This window comes from Dreissena polymorpha, chromosome 3 (assembly GCF_020536995.1).
Source record: "Dreissena polymorpha isolate Duluth1 chromosome 3, UMN_Dpol_1.0, whole genome shotgun sequence".
Lineage (NCBI taxonomy): Eukaryota > Metazoa > Mollusca > Bivalvia > Myida > Dreissenidae > Dreissena > Dreissena polymorpha.
In genome coordinates, this window is record NC_068357.1 from 71,446,699 (window position 1) to 71,469,255 (window position 22,557).

The 22,557-nt window shown below is 35.6% G+C and overlaps 1 protein-coding gene across 1 annotated transcript in view; it reads right to left on the reverse strand.

Annotated features, from left to right (window-relative positions):
- Nucleotides 1-22,557, reverse strand: part of LOC127874702 (dynein axonemal heavy chain 6-like) — a 279,888-nt gene that overhangs the window by 102,937 nt on the left and 154,394 nt on the right. The window contains 10 exon segments of the mRNA XM_052419240.1: nt 528-668; nt 2,858-2,953; nt 9,988-10,119; nt 12,139-12,393; nt 16,197-16,322; nt 17,354-17,462; nt 17,797-17,978; nt 18,914-19,279; nt 19,702-19,899; nt 20,642-20,731. Coding sequence (XP_052275200.1) covers nt 528-668; nt 2,858-2,953; nt 9,988-10,119; nt 12,139-12,393; nt 16,197-16,322; nt 17,354-17,462; nt 17,797-17,978; nt 18,914-19,279; nt 19,702-19,899; nt 20,642-20,731 — 1,695 coding nt within the window.

Here is a 22,557-nt window from a genome sequence, read left to right on the forward strand (position 1 = left end):
CTTTTCGCCGGGAAAAAAGCCAACAATCATTCTACAACATTTCGTCATGTGGCTATTTCAAGGGCTCTGATTGGCGTAGAGCTACGAGATATAGCACAAAACACGCGCCAGACTTAATATATTCGGAAAAGACGAACAAAATATTTTGAAAATTTTGGAGCTACGAGGTTTGAGAACGACAGCGAGGATATGTAAATGTAAAATGTTTTAACATTTAAACTACCAACAGAAGGCAAAAAAATCAAACTAGTCACACATGCTCAATTTTCTGTACATATGTTGTATTTCAGAAAATTGTGTTTGAATTCATGTCTTCTTGTGAAAATCAACGTTTCAAGCTTCAAAATTCACAAAATAAGAGACCAGTCTTGAACCTTAAGCACTGAGTATACCCCCTACAGACAAAAAAACTCAAAATAAGCCTTACAGGAAAAAACAAAGATTTGTTAATAATAATTAATTATTTTATTTACAAAATTAGTAGAAAGTTTTCATTAAAACACCCTATGCTTATGTATCTTGCCCACCTTTTCATCAGCAAGGGCCCCAATAAGTATTCCTGCCCGTTTTAGCCTGAGCTCGGTGGTGCGCTGGTGTTCCTTGAGACGCTCTCGCTGACTCACACTCTCCTCATACTTCTCTGTCAGGGTGTTCAGATGTCCCTGAATCTGAAATATGAGACTAGATGATGGCCATGTGTTCAGATGTCCCTGAATCTAAAATATGAGACTTAACTATATGATGCTATTATATTCTTAAATCTTTTTCTAAAAAGAAGGGATGTAGTTGACACTTGTTTGTAATTTCATTTCATTGTTCCTCTATTGCTAGGCCAAGTGTGAGGTTGAGCGCTCTATAACCAGTTTAAACTCCCAGTGCTCTGCATTGACTGTTCCAAGGTGGTGACCCCAGCTTTATTTTACAACAGGGTTTCAAGCTTTTTATATGAACAAAATTCCCTGATTTTTTTCCTGATGGAAAATAAAAATTCCAGGATAATAATTTCGACATATTTTATGTTTTAGACACCCTCAATAAAAATATATAGGTGCATCACAGCTGCTATATAAACAAAGAGAAAGAGAGAAAGAAGTAGGTATTTACTAATGCACGTAGTACACTAAGCTACATGTATACTACAAAGCCACCATTGCCATGCAGATGAATCAATTTGCTGTTTTAATTGTATGGACTTTTCGACACAAGTTGGGAAAGTCTGACCAAACTAAATTCCCTGATTTGTCCCTGTTTTCAGGAAGTTTTCCCACATTCCCTGACTTTTCCCTGACTGGAAAAAGTGAAAGTCTTTTTCCAAGTTTTCCCTGATTTCCAGGTTGGCTGGGAACCCTGTTAACTATGTGTTTATGTTTCGTATTGTGCCGTACTGTTTTGGCAATTGGTCACTTGCCATAAATAAAGGACCACAAATGTATGTCCCTGAATCTGAAAACTTGTTCACCAGGCTAAATCTTGGATAATTGTTGAACCAATCGAACCTTGATGAGTGCTTTAGGACCAAGATGTAACCTGGTGAACAAGTTTTTAACCCAACCAACCATTGCCAGATTTAATTTAACCAAGATATTCATCTTGACCAAATTTCATCAAGATTGAGTCATAAATGTGGTTTATACAGTGGTAAAAAGTTTCTTCACCTAGAATAACATTCAGACCAAGTCTCATCAAGATTAAACCAAACATGAGGCTTAAGTGGTACCGAGTAAATACTTGACAATGTGCGACGCCAGCTATAAACTGAGCGCAATTGTTTACCTTAGCTTAAACTGAACAATGCAGCCTCTTGCAAAACAGGGCTAAATGCCTGTGCGTAGAGCGTCATCCCAGAATAGCTTGTGCAGTCTGCACAGGCTAACCAGGGATGACTTTTTCCACAGTTAGTGAATATTTTGTTTACAGGAAATGTCTTCTAAACCATCCTGTGCAGACTGCACAGGCTAATATGGGACAACACTTTATTTACACACATGCATTAAGCCCCGTCTTCTAAGAGCGGCTCAACTATATCTGCAGCACAAACCTTGCTGTGACTGGTCTGTTTTTTAGCTAGACAGTACATACCTTGCTGAGACTGGTCTGATTTTGAGCCAGACTGTACATACCTTGCTGAGACTGGTCTGATTTTGAGCCAAACAGTACGTACCTTGCTGAGACTAGCCTGTTTTAAGCCAGACTGTACGTACCTTGCTGAGATTGGTCTGTTTTTGCGCCAGACTGTATGTACCTTGCTGAGACTGGCCTGTTTTTGAGCCAGACTGTACATACCTTGCTGAGACTGGCCTGTTTTTGAGCCAGACTGCACATACATTGCAGAGACTGGTCTGATTTTGAGCCAGACTGTACATACCTTGCTGAGACTGGTCTGATTTGAAGCCAGACTGTACATACCTTGCTGAGACTGGTCTATTTTTGAGCCAGACTGTACAAACCCTTCTGAGACTGGCCTGTTTTTGAGCCAGTCTGTTTGTACCTTTCTGAGACTGGTCTGTTTTTTAGCCAGACTGTACATACCTTGCTGAGACTGGTCTGATTTTGAGCCAGACAGTACGTGCCTCACTGAGACTGGTCTGATTTTGAGCCAGACTGTATGTACCTTGCTGAGACTTGTCTGTTTTTGAGCCAGACTGCACATACATTGCAGAGACGTGTCTGATTTTGAGCCAGACTGTACATACCTTGCTGAGACTGGTCTGATTTTGAGCCAGACTGTACATACCTTGCTGAGACTGGTCTGTTTTTGAGCCAGACTGCACATACATTGCAGAGACTGGTCTGATTTTGAGCCAGACTGTACATACCTTGCTGAGACTGGTCTGATTTATAGCCAGACTGTACATACCTTGCTGAGACTGGTCTGTTTTTGAGCCAGACTGTTCTGTGCCAGTTTAAGAGCCTCCTTGGCCTCCTCCACCCGCCGCTGTTTAGGCTTCACCATCTGCAAGTAGGGACAGAATCACAGGTGTTCATATACAAAATAGAGCCAGAGAGCAATCGGGTAAATAAACAAGAGCACCGCCTTGCGGGTGCAGACCGCTCATCTATTTTCTTTTTAAAGGTGAAGGGACTCTCATTTTCAATCACAAAGGAGGGAGGGGTGGAGTGAAGATGGGTGCATTGTGTGGAGGTGTGGACATTTATTACATTATGTTCCAAAAATGCAAAAAAAAGGAAAAAAAAAAATATTCGGGGGGGTGGGGGGGTGGGGGGGGGGGAAGGGGATTCTTGGGTGCGATGGTTGGAGGGTATTTCAAACATAAAATAATAAAAATAAATATTTGTGTTCTTTAACCGTTTAAAAAAAAAAATTGTCGGGGGGTGAGGTGGGGGGTATAGTGTGAGGGTGTGGTGGTAATTTGTGAGATGATCTTAAACAAAAAAAAAAAAAAAAAAAACAAAAAAAAATAGGGGGGGGGGGGGATTCGGGTGGGAGGTGGGGGAGGGGGGGGGGGGAGGGGGGGGTGGGGGGGGATTCTTGGGTGCAATGATGGTTGGACGGTATTTCAAACATAAAATAATAAAAATAAATAGTTTTGTTTTTTAACCGTTTAAACAAAAAAAATTTGGGGAGGGGGTGGGGTTGGGGGGGGGGGGGGTATAGTGTGAGGGTGTGGTGGTCATTTGTGAGATGATCTTGAAAAAAAAAAATAGGGGGGGGATTCGGGGGGGGGGGGGGGGGAAGGGGGGGGCACGGGCGATGGTTTGGGTGGAGTCTATTGTGGTATGTCAGGTAAGAGTAGTTTTGTCAAAGTATCAATCAAATCTAATAATAAATAAAGAAGTTATGGCAATTTTAGCAAAATTTAATAATTTGACCTTGAGAGTCAAGGTCGTTCAAAGGTCAAGGTAAAATTCAACTTGCCAGGTACAGTAACCTCATGATAGCATGAAAGTATTTGAATAGCCTTGATACTTAAGAAGTAAAGTGGATCGAAACACAAAATTTAACCATATATTCAAAGTTACTAAGTCAAAAAAGGGCCATAATTCCGTAAAAATGACATCCAGAGTTATGCAACTTGTCCTTTTACTGTACCCTTATGACAGTTTGCGAGTGTTCCAAGTATGAAAGCAATATCTATGATACTTTAGGGGTAAAGTGGACCAAAACACAAAACTTAACCAAACTTTCAATTTTCTAAGTATAAAGGGCCCATAATTCCGTCCAAATGCAAGTCAGAGTTACATAACTTTGCCTGCACAGTCCCCTTAGGATAGTTAATAAGTGTTGCAAGTATGAAAGCAATAGCTTTGATACTGTAGGAATAAAGTGGACCTAAACACAAAACATAACAAAAATTTTCAATTTTCTAAGTATAAAAAGGGCACATAATTCTGTCAAAATGCACGCCAGAGTTATCTAACTTTGCCTGCCCAGTCCCCTCATGATAGTAAGTAAGTGTACCAAGTTTGAATGCAATAGCATTGATACTTTCTGAAAAAAGTGGACCTAAACGCAAAACTTAACCAAAATTTTCAATTTTCTAAGTATAAAAAGGGCACATAATTCAGTCAAAATGCACGCCAGAGTTATCTAACTTTGCCTGCCCAGTCCCCTCATGATAATTAGTAAGTGTACCAAGTTTGAATGCAATAGCATTGATACTTTCTGAGAAAAGTGGACCTAAACGCAAAACTTAACCGGATGCCAACGCCGACGCCGACGCCAAGGTGATGACAATAGCTCATTATTTTTTTTTCAAAAAATAGATGAGCTAAAAACAACACCTCAGTGATGAATAACAATAACTTAATATGCACAGTACAAAAAAGTTAAATCACTCTCCAAGGCTTATATAAGGGGCACTGAATAGACTTTTTTCATATTATTACTCCTCCAAAACCCCTTTCTTTTTTTAAACATGTATTTATCAATTGTTTATTCGAGCTGCTTATCTGCACAATCACAGTCTATCTTGTCCTCTAGTGTAATTTACATTTAAAATAACAGTATGGCTTGAAAGTTCATGCGTTTCTTTCTTTCATCTTAGAGTCAAAAGGTATTGTACCAATGAGTTTGAAGAAAAAAATTGGTTTCAATACATTTTTTTAGTATATTTTTTTATGAACAAATTGGACAGTAACTCAAGTTTACAATTAAATCAATTATGGTATTTAGTTCAATCAAACAAATTATGATAATATATATTTTAACAATTAATTCGTTTAGTTTTGCCCCTGACACAGTTATTACGAAGCAGGGCCCTTTTGAATAGTGCAAGTACCGGTAAGATCAAACAAAAATGTAGAATAGGAGCAATAATTATTTCCAGGCATATTTTTCAGTCTATGTGGCTCGAGATAACAAGGCTCCAGTAGACATAAAATCTTCTGCTGTGGCAGATGTTGTTGTGGACATACTATCCAATAAAGCTGAGTGTTGAGAGATAAGCTATTGTTTCTTATGGAACGCCATAGCTGTCTTACGTTGTCACATTTCTTTCTGTCTTCTTAAGAAGGTGTCGTAATTATGTCAAACAGTCGTGTTATCATGTTCAAATGTGGTGCTGACTTGTAAAAACACAGTCCTTTTATGTCAAACCGTAGTATTATCTTGTGTAAATTTGATGTTGACTTGTCAAAATACAGTCCTTTTATGTCAAACCGTCGTGTTATCTTGTCCAAATGTGGTGTTGACTTGTCAAAATACAGTCCTATTATGTCAAACCGTCCTGAAATCTTGTCCAAATGTGGTGTTGACTTGTCAAACCTATCATGCTATCTTGTCCAAATGTGGTGTTGACTTGTCAAACCGTCATGCTATCTTGTCCAAATGTGGTGTTGACTTGTCAAAACACAGTCTTATTATGTCAAACAGTCGTGTTATCTTGTCCAAATGTGGTGTTGACTTGTCAAACCGTCATGCTATCTTGTCCAAATGTGGTGTTGACTTGTCAAAACACAGTCTTATTATGTCAAACAGTCGTGTTATCTTGTCCAAATGTGGTGTTGACTTGTCAGACCGTCATGCTATCTTGTCCAAATGTGGTGTTGACTTGTCAAAACACAGTCTTATTATGTCAAACAGTCGTGTTATCTTGTCCAAATGTGGTGTTGACTTGTCAAACCGTCATGCTATCTTGTCCAAATGTGGTGTTGACTTGTCAAACCGTCGTGCTATCTTGTCCAAATGTGGTGTTGACTTGTCAAAACACAGTCTTATTATGTCAAACAGTCATGTTATCTTGTCCAAATGTGGTGTTGACTTGTCAAACTGTCATGTTAACTTGTCTAAATGTGGCGTTCACTTGTCAAAAGACAGTCATATTATGTCAAACAGTCGTGTTATCATGTTAAAATGTGGTGTTGACTTGTCAAAACACAGTCTTATTATGTCAAATAATAGTGTTATCTTGTTAAAATGTGTATTGATTTGTCGAGACACTGTCTAATTATGTCAAATTAAGTGATGTCGTTCACATCGGTGATGTGGTTCACTTTCATGATGTTCGTTTCTATATTGATGACCAAAATATAGCGTTGTGTAGAAATACCAAAATCCCCTTAATTACCGAAATTCCCCGAAATCCCCAGAATTCCCCATTAATATTGATTATTTATTAAGATAGAATATTGCAAAGTACACTGAAATCACTGATAAAACATTGTTTTTATCCAAGCTTGATAGTGAAAAACTAAAACATAAACATTATTATTGGGATTCCAAGTATGAATTCATAGTGCATATTTGCACAAGCACAATCAGGTACCGAAATCTCCGCTGTAAAGACCTTCAAGAGTAAAAAAATCATCTGGGGGCTTTTTTGATATTAGAAAGCAGCAGCACAGACAAAAACTTAACAACAATATCCACCTTCTTTTGAAAAATATTGACTTGTAGCGGGGTTTTCGGTCATTCTACATTCGCCCACATAGAACCGAAATCCCCCATATTTACATCTAAAAGGGTCTAAATGTTGTTTGTATGATTGGTTTTTGGCTTTGCTTGAATGTTAATGTGCAAAAAAATAGTATTAATGTTAATTATTAAGCACACTTGACAGCATACGTTGCCTCTTAGCGTGGATTTCGGTAATTCTACATTCGCCCGCCGCGTATTGAAATCCCCTATAAATACGCCTTAAATGGTCAATATGTCATCGGTATGATTGGGTTTTGGCATCGCATAAATGTTAATGTGCAAATATGATATTAATAATCATTATTAAGCACTCTTGACAGCATACGTTTCCTCTTAGCGGTGATTTCGGTAATTCTACACAAGAACAAAGACGCGCGACGGTACCGAAATCCCCACTGTACAAACCTTCAATGGTAAAAAAATCATTATAGTGCTTTCTTATTGTAGAAATCAGTGATACAGACAAAAACCTATCAACAATCTCCCCTTTGGTAACTTCTGTTGAAAAAAAGACTTCTAGCGGGAATTTCAGTAATAAGACAAGTCAGCAGATTTGGACATGATAACACGACTATTTGACATAATAAGACTGTATTTTGACAAGTCAACACCCATTTGGACAAGATAACACAACGGTTCGACATAATAGGACTGTATTTTGACAAGTCAGCACCAGATTTAGACAAGATAACACGACTGTTTGACATGATAAGACTGTATTTTGACAAGTCAACATCACATTTGGACGAGATAGCACAACTGTTCTAGATAATAGGACTGTATTTTGACAAGTCAGCACATGATTTTGACAAGATAGCACGACTGTTCGACATAATAGGACTGTATTTTGACAAGTCAGCACATGATTTTGACAGGATAACACGACTGTTTGACATAATAAGACTGTATTTTGACAAGTCAACATCACATCTGGACAAGATAACACGACGGTTCGACATAATAGGACTATATTTTGACATGTCAGCACATGATTTTGACAAGATAACACGACTGTTTGACATAATAAGACTGTATTCTGACAAGTGTACATCACATCTTGACAAGATAACACGACATAAAAGGACTGTATTTTGACAAGACAGCACCAGATTTAGACAATATAACATGACTGTTTGACATAATAAGACTGTATTTTGACAAGTCAGCACCAGATTTAGACAAGATTACACGACGGTTTGACATAGAAGAACTGTGTTTTGACAAGTCAAAATCACATTTGGACAGGATTACTGTTTGACATAATAAGACTGTGTTTTGACAAGTCAGCACTACATTCAGACAAGATAACACGTCGGTTTGACATAATAAGACACCTTCTAAAGAAGACAGAAAGAAATGGAACAACGTAAGACAGCTATGGCGTTACATAGTTTATGATATAGACATATTAATGGTACAAACAAATTAGATGTCGCAAGAAAAATGAAACATAAACATTTTAAGAGTTAACATATAAATATAAAAAGGCATTGTAACAAAATGATACTTTACACTTTTCTAAAAATGAATGTACTTGAAATTTTCAGTTAATTGCATGTGTACAATGTGTGGCCTAGTTATCTGTAAAAGAAAATTTAAATCTTTATATCTTAGACATGCATGATATTTGAATGGAAACAAGATATGTGTTTGTCCTGAAACACAATGCCCCCTAATGCGCTGCTTTAAATTATTTTTTTGACCTTTGACCTTGAAGGATGACCTTGACCTTTCGCCACTCAAAATGTGCAGCTCCATGAGATACACATACATGCCAAATATCAAGTTGCTATCATCAATATTGCAAAAGTTATGACCAAGGTTACAGTTTTGGCACAGATAGACAGACACATACAATGACAGACAGATCTACTGACAGGCCAAAAACAATATACCCCCGATCATTCGATCCGGGGGCATAACAAATCCTATTATTGTGGTGAATACAAAATTATGAATTTAGGCAGTCCACTTAACATATTCCTTGATAAAAATGATTTTGTATTATTATACACGAAAAAAATTACTTATTAGTGGTAAGATGCAGAACATAATATTTTAATTGGGAAATGGTTGAATTAATAATTTATTTCAAAGTTGAATACTTTATAAAGTAATTAAAATTCAGCCTCAATGTCACTTGTCTAGTAAAAGTATAACTGTTCACAGAAAGGACAGAACTTCTAATCATCACCTCACATGCTATTGTTAATAAACAGTTTGACTTGAAGGACAGTGATTTCATTTTAATGGATGTTCATAAAATAAAAATTGTTGTCAAACGGGATAAATAAAATGTAAACCTCTATAATACAATTTTACAAGATATTTAAATGTCTGTTGAAATTGTCTAAGGCAAATTTAAATATGTTCAAATGCAGGGAAACGAGAATTCAAATCTGAATACAATTTGTATGCAATCTTTCTTTTAAAGCGAGATTATATGATTTTTTATACATGTTAAATTGTAATAAATTGATAAAATATGTTAAAATAACACAAAATAGGCAAGACAAATTATACATTGAAGACGAAATTCATAAAATGCAGCAAAGACAAATTAGTGCCCCGAGCCGATTGTGACGAAGATATTTCGCACATATTTTTCTACAATAACCAAAGCATTCGTCTTATTAGTTAGTGTTCGTGTGTCGTATGAATAGATATCGTTGCAGGAATTTCAAAATGAACCGTTAAACTAAATTTAGATTCACATCGTACATGCATGATTTACATGCTGGCGATTTCGACTGTACAGACATTTTTGATTTCAGAATTAAATATCTGGCTTATTTCGCATTTTTCGACACATGTTCTTCTTAACTTTTATTTTAATTTATATTGAAATATATGTTTAATAAGCTTTTTACACATTTTTATAAATTAATAAATATTTGACAAAATAGTATAATCTCGCTTTAATGCATCTGTTAAGAAATTACCAAAAAAAGAAGACGATATCAGTACTAAATGGCTACCATGATTAAGTGCAAAGCTTTTGTTTCTGATATGGCATGTTTTTGCAGACAACAGTTTTTGGCTATACCCTTGTAACCCATCAAGTAAAAGAAAACAAGGAATGACTGTACCATGCAGTGCTAGAGGGCTACCTTGTGTACGTCGTTGTAGTTCTCCAGTGCGAGTACCCATTCACAGATGGAGCGACACGCCACTGACACACGCCCCACCGCCTCAGGGTTGAAGTCGGGGTTGCGGGTGTACTTACGAAGCTTGTGGAAAGCCTGTTGTAGATAGAAGTTTAAACCATTAAATTAATTCTCTATTGCAATGTGGCATACTGATATGTTTTTGAGTCCATTACCTGGGCCAAACCAGTACTTGATATCTTAATAGGTTATTTTGAGGACACAGTCATGGTAGGGAACCTTGGGAGCCCTAATTGAGGGGGGGATTTTCACTACAACGTGGTGACCTCTATAAGAAATAGGGAGTTTCAAAAAGATGCTTGAACACTTTTTACATCAATAAAATAAGAATAAAGGGACAAATTTTAATCCAGGAAAACACAATTTTAAAAGGTTTTGAAATGTCAAGATTGAACAATCTTTTTGTTACTTCATCTTATTCAATTACACTTCATCATGACAGTTTTCAGAGTTGCAGTCTTCTGTGAGATCAAAATATCAACCATATTATGAAAGGAGCCGAGCTGCATACAAGAAATTTGTAATATATTATGAATTCCATATTAAATAGAAACAATTGGACCTTTGTAAGGGATGCACTGCTATTGAGTACACAATAACTTCAATAAATCAAGATGGCTCTAGGATGACTAAAGTGCTTGAGTTATTGAAGGTCTCAAGTTATGGAGATCTTCCTCCCAAGAGAGTCAATCAATTAGGAAATAAAAAAAAATAACATATTTTATTCTAAATTCAATTTTATTTAATACATTCATAATAACAACAATAATGTCCATTTCATGTACCAGATATTTTGTTCAATTGTCTTCTCTGTTTCTAACTTTCATTTGTGTTTTACAAAACAAAGATGGCATGTGTATGATGGCAGATAGTGCAAACAGAGCTGGAGATGGTTTAGGTATTTTGATTGCATTGAACAGCAGATTACTAGTATTATGTTAACCCTTTCCCTCTCAGAAGCAAAGTAAAAATGGCTATGTGCAAAAAAGGTTTTATGCTGTTTGCTGCTTATCAGTATGTAAGGTTTGAGGATGAAGCCTCAAAAACTTGAATCTAGTAAGAAAGGTCTTGAATTGAATCTATTTTTCTAAGGGACTACAAGTGCGTCAAAATACATATCTAATTGGTACAGGGTTAACAGTTTAACAATAAATAAATCATTCAATTATTATGATTTGTGTTACATTTATCCTCAAAAACCACTTAACCCATTTATGCCTAGCATCTAGACAAAAGGCCTTGGCAAACAGCATAGACCTAGATGAGACGCCACATGATGCAGCGTCTCATCTGGGTCTGCGCAGTTTGCTTCAATGAATTTCTGTAAGAAATATTCTAAATATAGAAATAAATATACTAGACATCCCTAATTTTGGAAATAAATTGATCCAATTTAGAAGAATGTGAGAGTCCACTAGGCATAAATGGGTTAAATTGCTCACTCGATCCCTCAAATTCCTCCTTATCAATTTCTCAGAGTTTGTAACAACCCAAGATTTACTTAGCCTAAACTCTTTCTGATCTTTGCACTAAGGAAAACGAACCCAGTCATGATGGCCGGAGGATTGTGAATAAACTTCCTTGCAATAAGTGTGACTAAATATCCATAACATGTTTGATAAGAGACAGAACGATGTCTTAGGAATAACCAGTTATTGATACTCTGAGTGAGATATTTCATGCCGATAATTTAGCACTTTTGATGGAACTTTAACATTTGCTCAATACATTGTAGGATTTTGAGTAATCAATGCTAGAGTTCAAAAGGCAAGAGTGCAATCTAATTTATGAATATTTAACAATAATATGTTCCATTTTATAGATATGTTAAGTATTACTTTTTTAAAGTCCTAAGACAAATTATTTCTCTTCAATGACTTCCATAAACAAACAGTTACAATAATGAATATTCTAATAAGAAGTAGAAAAAAAGTCTACTGCCTGGCATCAAACCTTTGACCAATAATAGAAAGCATGCCATACTAATCACCCAGTCTGCTCAACCTTTAATGGAATGATACTTATTAATAAATGAAATGCTATTCTTAATAAATTTCTGTTTCTGAAAAAAGAGGCCCCTGAAACCCACATCACCTTATCAGGCAAACTGTTCTTGTCAAACTGCAGTAACTTCTTCAGGAAGTTTGGATCTCCAAGCATCATTTTTGCAGTGGCCCAATCCGGTTTCTTCTGGAACAGCACGCAGACGGCATTCAGCACAGTGAGCACCAGGTATGGGGGATTCGTGTAAACTCGAATTTCCGAGATTGAGGCTTTGTCAAGTGTCTCAAGGGAGGCTATAGCCTTCTTCAGGGCAGGGAGCACGGACGCCAGGTCCTGCTGACATTCCTGGAAATATATTATAAGGACCTGTCTGATGACTGGTGTTCATAAACATTTAACATTATTTTTTTTCCTTTGTCTATTAAGTACCTGTGAAAGGCACTTTCCCAATCAAGGAAAAAATAAAAAATAGAAAATGTCCGTAAGAAAAATTCCCAAAAAGGAAGGAAACTGATGTTGATTTTGTTCTTAAAGCCTTTTATCTACAAGTAAACAAATAAAATGAGCTTATAAACTGAACATTCAGCAAGCATGCATGTAAAAGAACATTTAGATGGTTTTGTGCATTTAAGTACCAATCAATTTAGAAGACCTATAATTCCCAATCTGATGATTGAACAACACAAAGTTCACCAATGTCACGGTTTTTACACTAATTTACCCCAATTGACACGGTACCAGTATTTCTCCCAAACAAGAAAAAAAGCTGTGGCATTACAAAGACTGGTCACTAATATTGTACTTTGAGTGAAGGCTGGTTTTCTTGGACTCATTCTGAAAACTGATTTAAACAGTATTAAACTTTAGTTTCAAAATTTGTATGACATGTTGTTTAATGGATGCCATAAAAATGTGGTATTATTTACTTATTAATTGAGACAATGAATTAATTAAGATGAACCATTAAATACCATCAATTGTGTGAAATTGAAATACAGACATTCATAAAAGCTCAGTAAAACATGCAACATGTTGACATATTAAATAATATAGTTATTAGGGATGGCCATGCAAGTTTGATGTTATATTTGTTGTTGTTTTGCTAAGTTTTTTGTTGTTGTTGTAAACTGTTTTAAGTAACTTTCTATAAAGGGACGAATTTTATTATTTACTGTACAAGAAAAAATTGCATAACAAATTCAATTTAAGACACAATAATGTAATGCTGACCTCTAATATATAATTCTCAAACAAACAACTTTGCCAGGAATTTTCGTTAATAAAAATAACCACGCACATAACCCCCATGATGAATAACTTGTCACCAAGCAAAACTATTCAAACTAAGGCCAGATATTTTTATTTCCTGTTTCTTTGACATTTATAGAACCCTATTGTTTTTTTTGTTTTTTGCGATACAAATGCCAATAGCATTTATGGTAAAATGAAGTTAGTTTTAATATAAACATGTACATACTGGTCAATATAATTTATAACTAATTTATTATATATATCCCTTTGGTTATAAAAGGTCTAAGAGCTGAAAAATATTAATATCCAAGAATGATTAAAATGTTTATTATTTATTAGTAGTTAATCAGTATTTGGTTCATTATATTAATACCATTTGTTCTGTTTCAATATGTTTTTGTATACAAAATAGATTGTAAATTTTGAGAAACTAAAGCTCCAGGCTCTCTCTTGTTAAGCCATCATGCAAGACACAGTGTGTGCAAATATATTAGTTAATGATAATAGTGCATGTCAAACAGTCGTATGACAGAAAAATGATTGGAAATCTCAAAACAGGCAAACATTGATGTCAACAAAATGTCATGATAGCCTTAAAATATTCAAAAATCATTATTAGTAATCAAAAACAATTACCACATTATTCTAAGTTCAAAGCATAACATAATTACATTAGGACAAAGAATCAGAATATTCTTCAAAAAGCAACAGGAAAACCCCCAAAAATAACTTCATATAATTTTGGTCATGAAAAGTAATTGTTTGGAAATCTCCTTTCAAATTCAGTTAAGATGAACATCTGCTTATTCCTGTGCAATATGTGTCTGGTTACCAGTAAAGTAAGACTTATATCAGCGTGATCCTGTACAATATGTGTCTAATTTACAAGTAAAGTAAGACTCATGTCAGCGTTCTCCTGTACAATATGTGTCTGATTAACCAGTAAAGTAAGACTTATGTCGGCGTTCTCCTGTACAATATATGTTTAATTTACAAGTAAAGTAAGACTTATGTTGGGGTATTCATGTACAATATGTGTCTGATTTACAAGTAAAGTAAGACTTTTATCAGCGTGATCCAGTACAATATGTGTCTAATTTACAAGTAAAGTAAGACCTATGTCGGCGTACTCCTGTACAATATGTGTCTGGTTTACCAGTAATGTAAGCCTTATATCGGCGTACTCCTGTACAATATGTGTCTAATTTACAAGTAAAGTAAGACTATGTTGGCGTACTCCTGTACAATATGTGTCTGATTTACAAGTAAAGTAAGACTTATGTCGGCGTACTCCTGTACAATATGTGTCTAATTTACAAGTAAAGTAAGACTATGTTGGCGTACTCCTGTACAATATGTGTCTGATTTACCAGTAAAGTAAGACTTATTTTGGCGTACTCCTGTTCAATATATGTCCAATTTACAAGTAAAGTAAGACATATGTTGGCGTTCTCCGTACTAAATGTGTCTGGTTTACCAGTAATGTAAGACTTATGTCTGCTTAGTCTTGTACAATATGTGACTGATTTACCAATAAAGTAAGACTTACGTCGCGAAATCCTGTAAATATGTGTCTGGTTTACAAGTAAAGTAAGACCTATGTCTGTGTAGTCTTGTACAATATGTGTCTGGTTTACCAGTAATGTAAGCCTTATATTGGCGTACTCCAGTACAATATGAGTCTGATTTACCAGTAAAGTAAGACTTATGTCGGCCTAACTTCTGTACAATATGTGTCTGATTTACAAGTAAAGTAAGACTTATGTCGGCGTACTCCTGTACAATATGTGTCTGATTAACCAGTAAAGTAAGACTTATGTCGGCGTAGTCCTGTACAATATGTGTCTGATTAACCAGTAAAGCAAGACTTATGTCGGCGTAGTCCTGTACAATATGTGTCTGATTTACCAGTAAAGTAAGACCTATGTCGGCGTTCTCCTGTACAATATGTGTCTGATTAACCAGTAAAGCAAGACTTATGTCGGCGTACTCCTGTACAATATGTGTCTGATTAACCAGTAAAGCAAGACTTATGTTGGCGTAGTCCTGTACAATATGTGTCTGATTTACCAGTAAAGTAAGACCTATGTCGGCGTTCTCCTGTACAATATGTGTCTAATTTGCAAGTAAAGAGAGACTTATGTCAGCATACTCCTCTACAATATATATCTGATTTACAAGTAAAGTAAGACTTAAGTTGGCGTACTCCTGTACAATATGTGTCTGATTAACAAGTAAAGTAAGACTTGAGTAGGCGTACTCCTGTACAAGCTGTGTCTGATTTACCATTAAATTAAAGACTGGTGTTGGCGCGGTCCTTAACAGTCTCTGTGTGATTTACAAGTAAAGTCTAACATCAGTGTAGTCCTGCTAATTTTAGAGTGAAGGATCAGCGGGGTTCACAGGGGTTTACACAAAGGCTGGACAAAATGTTAACACACAGTTAAAAACTTACTTTTGCAAATATCTCAAGTTATTAAGATTAATTAGCAAAAATCCTTATTTCATTAAATACATTTTACTTGAAGTTTGTGCCGATATCTTAAAGATTTGAGAATAAATCATTGAATTCGTCTGAAATTGGAGCCAAAATATTATGTTGCATGCAGCATAACCATGTACATTAATGCTATACACATCGGGTGTTGGGTCAAGAAAACATGCTTATTAAATAAAGTAATTCTGATGCATTTAACATTGCCATAAGCAGCTTTAAAAACTGTCCTATATGCACTAGTGAACATTCTTAAGAGAAATTCTTTTAAAAGTTTTTTGAAAAAGCAAAACATTGTCACTCACCAGTGTGTTTACACTATTAACGCTTAATTGTAAACCCCACAAAGTCATGTGATCCTACACCCTGAATCTGTGCGATTTACAAGTTATGTAAGACTTACGTCTGCATAGTCCTGTACAATCTTTGTCTCCTTCTTCATGATGTTCTCCTCATGCTCCACGATAGTTCGCACCTCGTTCACAGCCTCACGGTCCTTCTCCAACTGCTCCAGTAACACCTCAGTGTCCTGACATGCCAAGAGATCATTGTTAACACTTTCAGTGCTGGAACCAAAGTTTGAAGGCCTTTGCAAACAGTTTGGATCATGGCGTCTCATCAGGATCCAAACTGTTTGCTATTCTTATAGTATTCTTTGAGAAAAAATTGAAGTAAATGCTAATTTTAGAAATTCAGCAGACAACATTTTAGTAGACGACATATTTCCCAGCATGCAAAGGGTTAACCCTTTCCAGCTCAGATGCAAAGTGAAAATGGCTATATGCAACAGCATGAAACCAGAACAGTCTGCGAGTAACTTGCATGCTGTTAAGGTTTATGCTTTTTGCTTCTTATCAGTATCTCAGGGTTGGAAATGAAACCTTTAAAACTTGAATCAAGTAAAAAAGGTTGTCAATTTAATTTGATTTTCTATGGGACTGAAAATGTGACAAAATGCATACTTAAGTAACTGTTATACTGAAATTTTCATTATGTCTTTGGGCTTTGCTCTGTGAAAAGGGGTTTAATTCATGTAAGCAAAGTGTCGTCCCAGATTAGCTTGTGGTGTCTGCACAGGCTTATCAGGGACGACACTTTCCGTTTTTATGATATTTTTGTTTAAAGAAAGTCTCTTCTTAGCATTAACAGTTTAGATGGAAAGTGTTGTCCCTGATTAGCCTATACGGACTGCACAGGCTTAACTGAGACAACATTTTTTAGGCACATGCATTAAACGCCCTTTTAATAGGCTCATTTATAATTGAGGACCTATTCAGTACATCAGTAAACTGTTAAGCTTATTATGAGCCTTTTCTGGGACACTGGGTCAATATTTGTGCATTAAGAGTCATCCCTGATTTTGGTATGCACAGGCTTATCAGGTATGACACATTCAGCATAGACTTGATTTGTGTCTAAAGAGTCTTTCTTAACACAAAAAATTCCTTTCTATTGGAAAGTGTCGTCCCTGATTAGCCTGTGCACACATGCATTAAGACCAGTTTTCCCAGAATACATCTCATATGCTGATTTGTATGAATTCTGGAGGCTAACATGTACCTTCTGTTTCTGCACAATGGCTGGGCCAAGCTCCACCAACTCTTGCTGCATCGTACCCACGAGAGAGTTGGCCTCTGACAGCTTGAACAAGCCGTTCATTAGACGCTCCCTTGAAAAGAGAAAAGTTATAGCATTTTAATTATAATTTAGCCATGCTTTGGGAAAACAGGGCTTTATGCATGAGTGTGAAGTGTTGTCCAAGATTAGACTATGCAATTTGCAGGCCATACACTAGAAAATGGGGTAAACTGGATAAAATTGCAACAGCCATGTTCTGCAAATTGTCGTTGGACATTTTGTATTTTTGTTGTCCAAAAGTTTCCATGGTTTCTGGGACAACATGGCAACATCAATAATATGAAAATTACAGTCCAATGTTCGAATGTCTCCCTTGAGTCATTTGTCAAGTGTTTGGTACACCATATCAATTCTCAAGGACTCACTTGTTCTGCATGAACTCATTCTTGTTCTCCTTGAGCAGTTTGGAGTAGAGACGTATGAGTTCCATGTAACTGCTGGGCGTGGAGTAGTAGTGGCGGCGCATCTCGTGCCAGTAACGTTCAGCCATTGTGCCGATCAGCTTGTGGATGTCCACACACATGGCACCAACCTTCTTCTTCAGAGCCTGGTGGGGACATACATCATAGATGATTGGGAAGTTTAGCAGCAAAACTAGGTATTTTATGGAAGCTTTATGTATAGGCCCTTTCCCACTCAAAAGCAAAGTGAAAACTGTGTGCAATCAGCATAAAACCAGAACAGCCTGCAAGTAACTGGCAGTCTGTTCAGGTTTAATGCTTTTTGCAAGTTATCAGTATCTGAGGGTTGGAAATGAAGCCTTTAAAACTTGAATCTAGAAAGAAAGGTCTTTAATTAAACTAAACTTTCTAAGGAACTACATAAGCGTAAAAATATGTTTCAAAGTGGTAAAGGGTTAAGTATGGTTTATGACATGTTTATTCCTCAATATAGATATGCAAATAAGTCCCAAGTAAACTATCTGTTCTGTTCAATACAAGGATGTTTATACCACAATATTGATATGTCTATACCAAAGTATTGACATGTTTAGACATCAAAACTGACCTCAATATTTGTATGTTTATACCAAAATATTGACATATTTGGCCCTCAATAAACACAGGTCACCATAATGTAATGGATATGGTGTCCGCCTAGCAACAGGGAGGGTTCTATCCCCACCAAGGGAATGTTCTTTAGATCTCTCATAAAGACACCAAAGTACTTGTTCTAGGCCCAGGAAACGGACTCATGAGCATTTCAAATAAGTAGTAAGAACTTTAAATGCAATGGAGCTAAAATAAATAGGTTTAAATAAAATTAATAAACACAATGTTTATAACATAATATTGACATAGTTATATCTAAGTATTCAAATCTTTAGACCTCAAAATTGATATGTTTATATCTAAATAATGGAAGGTGTTTTTCTCAATAATGGCATGTTCATACCTAAGTTCTGACACCTTTAAATGTAAATACTGTATGTTTATACCTCAATATTGGCATGTTTATATCTGAATATTGACAGGTTCATACCTCAATATCAATATCTTTCTCTGCAATGAACTCTATATTCTCAAAGAACACGTCGGCCACACTCAACATGGCCTCCTCATCCCACTCATTGTACCAGTCAATGGTGCAGCAGTTGATCAGCGCTGGGTTCATGCGGCACCTCTGCCGGAACCGGCCCCCTGCCGGACTCAGTGCCAGCACCACATGGAGGTTCTGTCTCACACGCTGGATGAAGTAGTTGTACACGGCCCCGCGCGTGTCCTGGACGTCAGCCTGCGTCGCTGCCTGTTTCAGGTCCATTGTGATACCGTCAATCTCCTCATGATCAAACAGGTCCGGTACCTCACCGGAATTGAGGATGCAGTTAATGTCCTCCAAGAAACTTTCCTGTAACACCAATTTTTCGTGTAAAAGAATTCCCTTATAAATAAATGCCGAAAATGTCGTCCCTGATAAGTTTGTGTGGACTGCACAGGCTAATCTAGGATGATTCTTTATGCACATGCCCCATTTTCCCAAAACAACACTCTTTTAATGTTATTATGTATTTTTATATTTTTTTCCGATTGTTTATTCCTCCTCATTTCCTTTGAAACTTATAAAACTAAGCAAACACACAAGGACACTCACTATAATGCAATAGTTAACTTTGGTTGCAGCAAATATGCCCACTCTTTAATTAAAGTATATTACTCTTTACAACTGGGATGCCACAGAAATGAAATTTTGATTATAATTAAGGACTGAATACCAGTATATCAGCATATGTTGAAATAATTTTCACATTCTAATAAGTAAATATCCATCACCTTGACAATGTCGGAGTCTGTAAGCAGGAATATCATCTTTTCCCCCTTGACCCCTGTCTGCAGGAAGACTTTCTTAAGGTCGTCTCTGAACTCTAGTGTACTGTAGCCTCTCTGCAGGGTGAGCTTGAATAGCTCACACCCCGCTATGAAGCTTGCCAGATGAGCCACAGTGGACTTACCACAGCCATCAAGACCAACCTGAAACAAACCAATGATTGAGTACAAATTAGTCGCGTTCTGAGAAAACTGGGCATAATGCATGTGCGACAAAACGCTTTTCGCCTAGAATGGATTTTCTTTCAGAAGCGTCTCTCTTAATGAAAAATTCCATAAAAGCAGAAAATGTCGTCCTTGAACAGGCTTATCTGGGATGACACTTTATGAACATGCATAATACATCACCCCAACATGGCGCAAATATTAGAGACTGAATACATGAAGTCATTCATTTTTGCAGTTCATTGTGCTTTTTTGATTTTCTTTCATTGTCAAGAGTCTTTTTTCTGGTTTTCTGGTTGTCAGTTTCAATTTATTGCACTGTTTAATAACTGTTCATCTCTGCTGGAAATTACAGTACTTGAATTTTGATTAGTGCTAAGCATAATGTTTTGGCCGAATCTATTGTCTTACATTCTTCAGTTTTAGTCAAATGGAAAGATGTTTATTTTATATTTATTGTCAAGTTGTATTACATCTGTTGTTAATAGTATTTTTCTAATTAGATATTCAGTTTTTTCTTTGAATTTGGCTTTTTTAATAACCAGAAACTAATTTCACCCATTGCATTTTTTTTTAAGTATATGCTGGTCACACAACAAATTGATCTCACTTGACTGTAACAAGTCGTTTTGTACGTGCTTTTGTAGATTTTTTACAGCAGAGAAAATGCACCAACAAGTATTATTATAGATTTTATTGACTAACATAATTTGAAACTTACAAGAAGCATGTGTCCCCCTGGCTGGCTGAAGATTCTTGCAGCACGGCAAATGTGATCAATGGCATCTCGGAAAAACACCATCTGGGAAGCCTGTCAGGGAAACAACTCTTGTGAGAAAAAATACAAGGGAAGTAATTCTCTGGATAATTAAATCCATAAGAGACAACTTTGTATGGAAATAACTTCCAAGGCAATTAACTCTCTGGAGATATACAACCAAGGAAGATGATTACATGCAGAAATAAGGCCTTATTATGTACACAGGTCAATAATCAGGGGAGTATAATTGCCATTTAGTTGCAGGTTCATATATACACACAAAAAATAGTTCAAGCACAACAAATAGTGTGGTTTCAACAGATAATGTGGGAATATAGTGTTTAACTTCTTTAGATTGGTAGTTGATAAAATCCAGTCAGAATGCTGTCGCCAAGACAGGGAGGGATTTAAAGCAGTGCAACACGCTTACACTTGGTAATTGATACACCTCAAGAAATAATATCCCATAGCTAAACATGCTTTTGATTTTTGATTGGATGTTAGACTTTGAGTGACACCAAATAATTTCTTGGGTGGTATTAAAGCCTATAAGATAATTCTACTCTAAATTAAATTTATCATTTACCTCAGAGCCTTGCAACATTGTGTTGCATGGACATTCTGCACATCACAGTATCATGAATAGTTGTTTTACAATAACATATATGATAGAGAAACTGACGGTTTCATGGGATGTAATAAAATAAGGACAAAATACACATTTTAACAGAAAGACAGATATTTTAACAATAGCAACATCAAAGGTTATATTGAAAATTTTAATTTATAGCACATAAACAATTGTCATTTTTGGTTAATATACAAGAACTATTATTTTTTTCAAAATATAAGAATTTCATAAGGTTGAAATAATGACTTGGTATTTTTATAATATATGATTTGAATGTAAAAAGTATATATAAATGAGTTTCAATTATAGCATACATTGTTTTACAATTTATTGTAAAATGAAGAATTGCAAGAAGCCCTAAATTTGTGGACCATAAAAATAATGTGCTAGGTTAAAAACAGGAATAACCAGGGAAGAACTATAAATTTATATCAATGATAACATATGATATAAATAAATAATAAATAGTGTTTAAATAATAAAAAAAGAATAATAAAGAAAAGGAAAATAAATAAATATGCAAATGGCTAAATTTAATGCACTTTAGAAATACAAAGTAGAAGTTTAATAGGTTTGAAATAAAAATATTTGAAATTGAAACAGAAATACGAAATATAAGTATGCAGTGATTAAATCAAAATATTTGAAAACAGTTCAAGTATTTTTCCCCCCAAATTGTGATGATAAATAAAATTCACTTAAATGAAAGTTATTATTATAAAACAAAACACAATGCCAATTCAAATCCTTTGTTAGGAACCACACACTGTTAATGTTCCACACAAATCAGCAATCGTGTCTTCTTAATTAAAATAGAAAACTATTTTTATGTTGCAATCAAAGTGGATATTATTTATAATCATACAGCATGAAGTAATTAAAGGTTAGCATGATGCAATATTGAAGGTACATTGTAATTAGAATAGTTGATTGTGATATAGCCTCACCACTGTCGACTCCTGATCAAACTGTGGTACAAGATTAATAAAAAGATGATCATACAAAATAGTGCTGACATAAATTACAATATAATAATGCTGATTAATTATTATAATGTTTCCATAATTGGAAATGACCTGTTCTCATTACTTGAAATAATAATGTCCATTATTGGGAATGAAACAGTTTCCCTTATTGAGCATATCAATTTCAATAACTGGGCATGAAACAGTCTTTACTATTTGGCATGGATCAGTCTCTATTATCATTCAACAGAATTTCCATAATTGTGCATAAGAACAGTCTC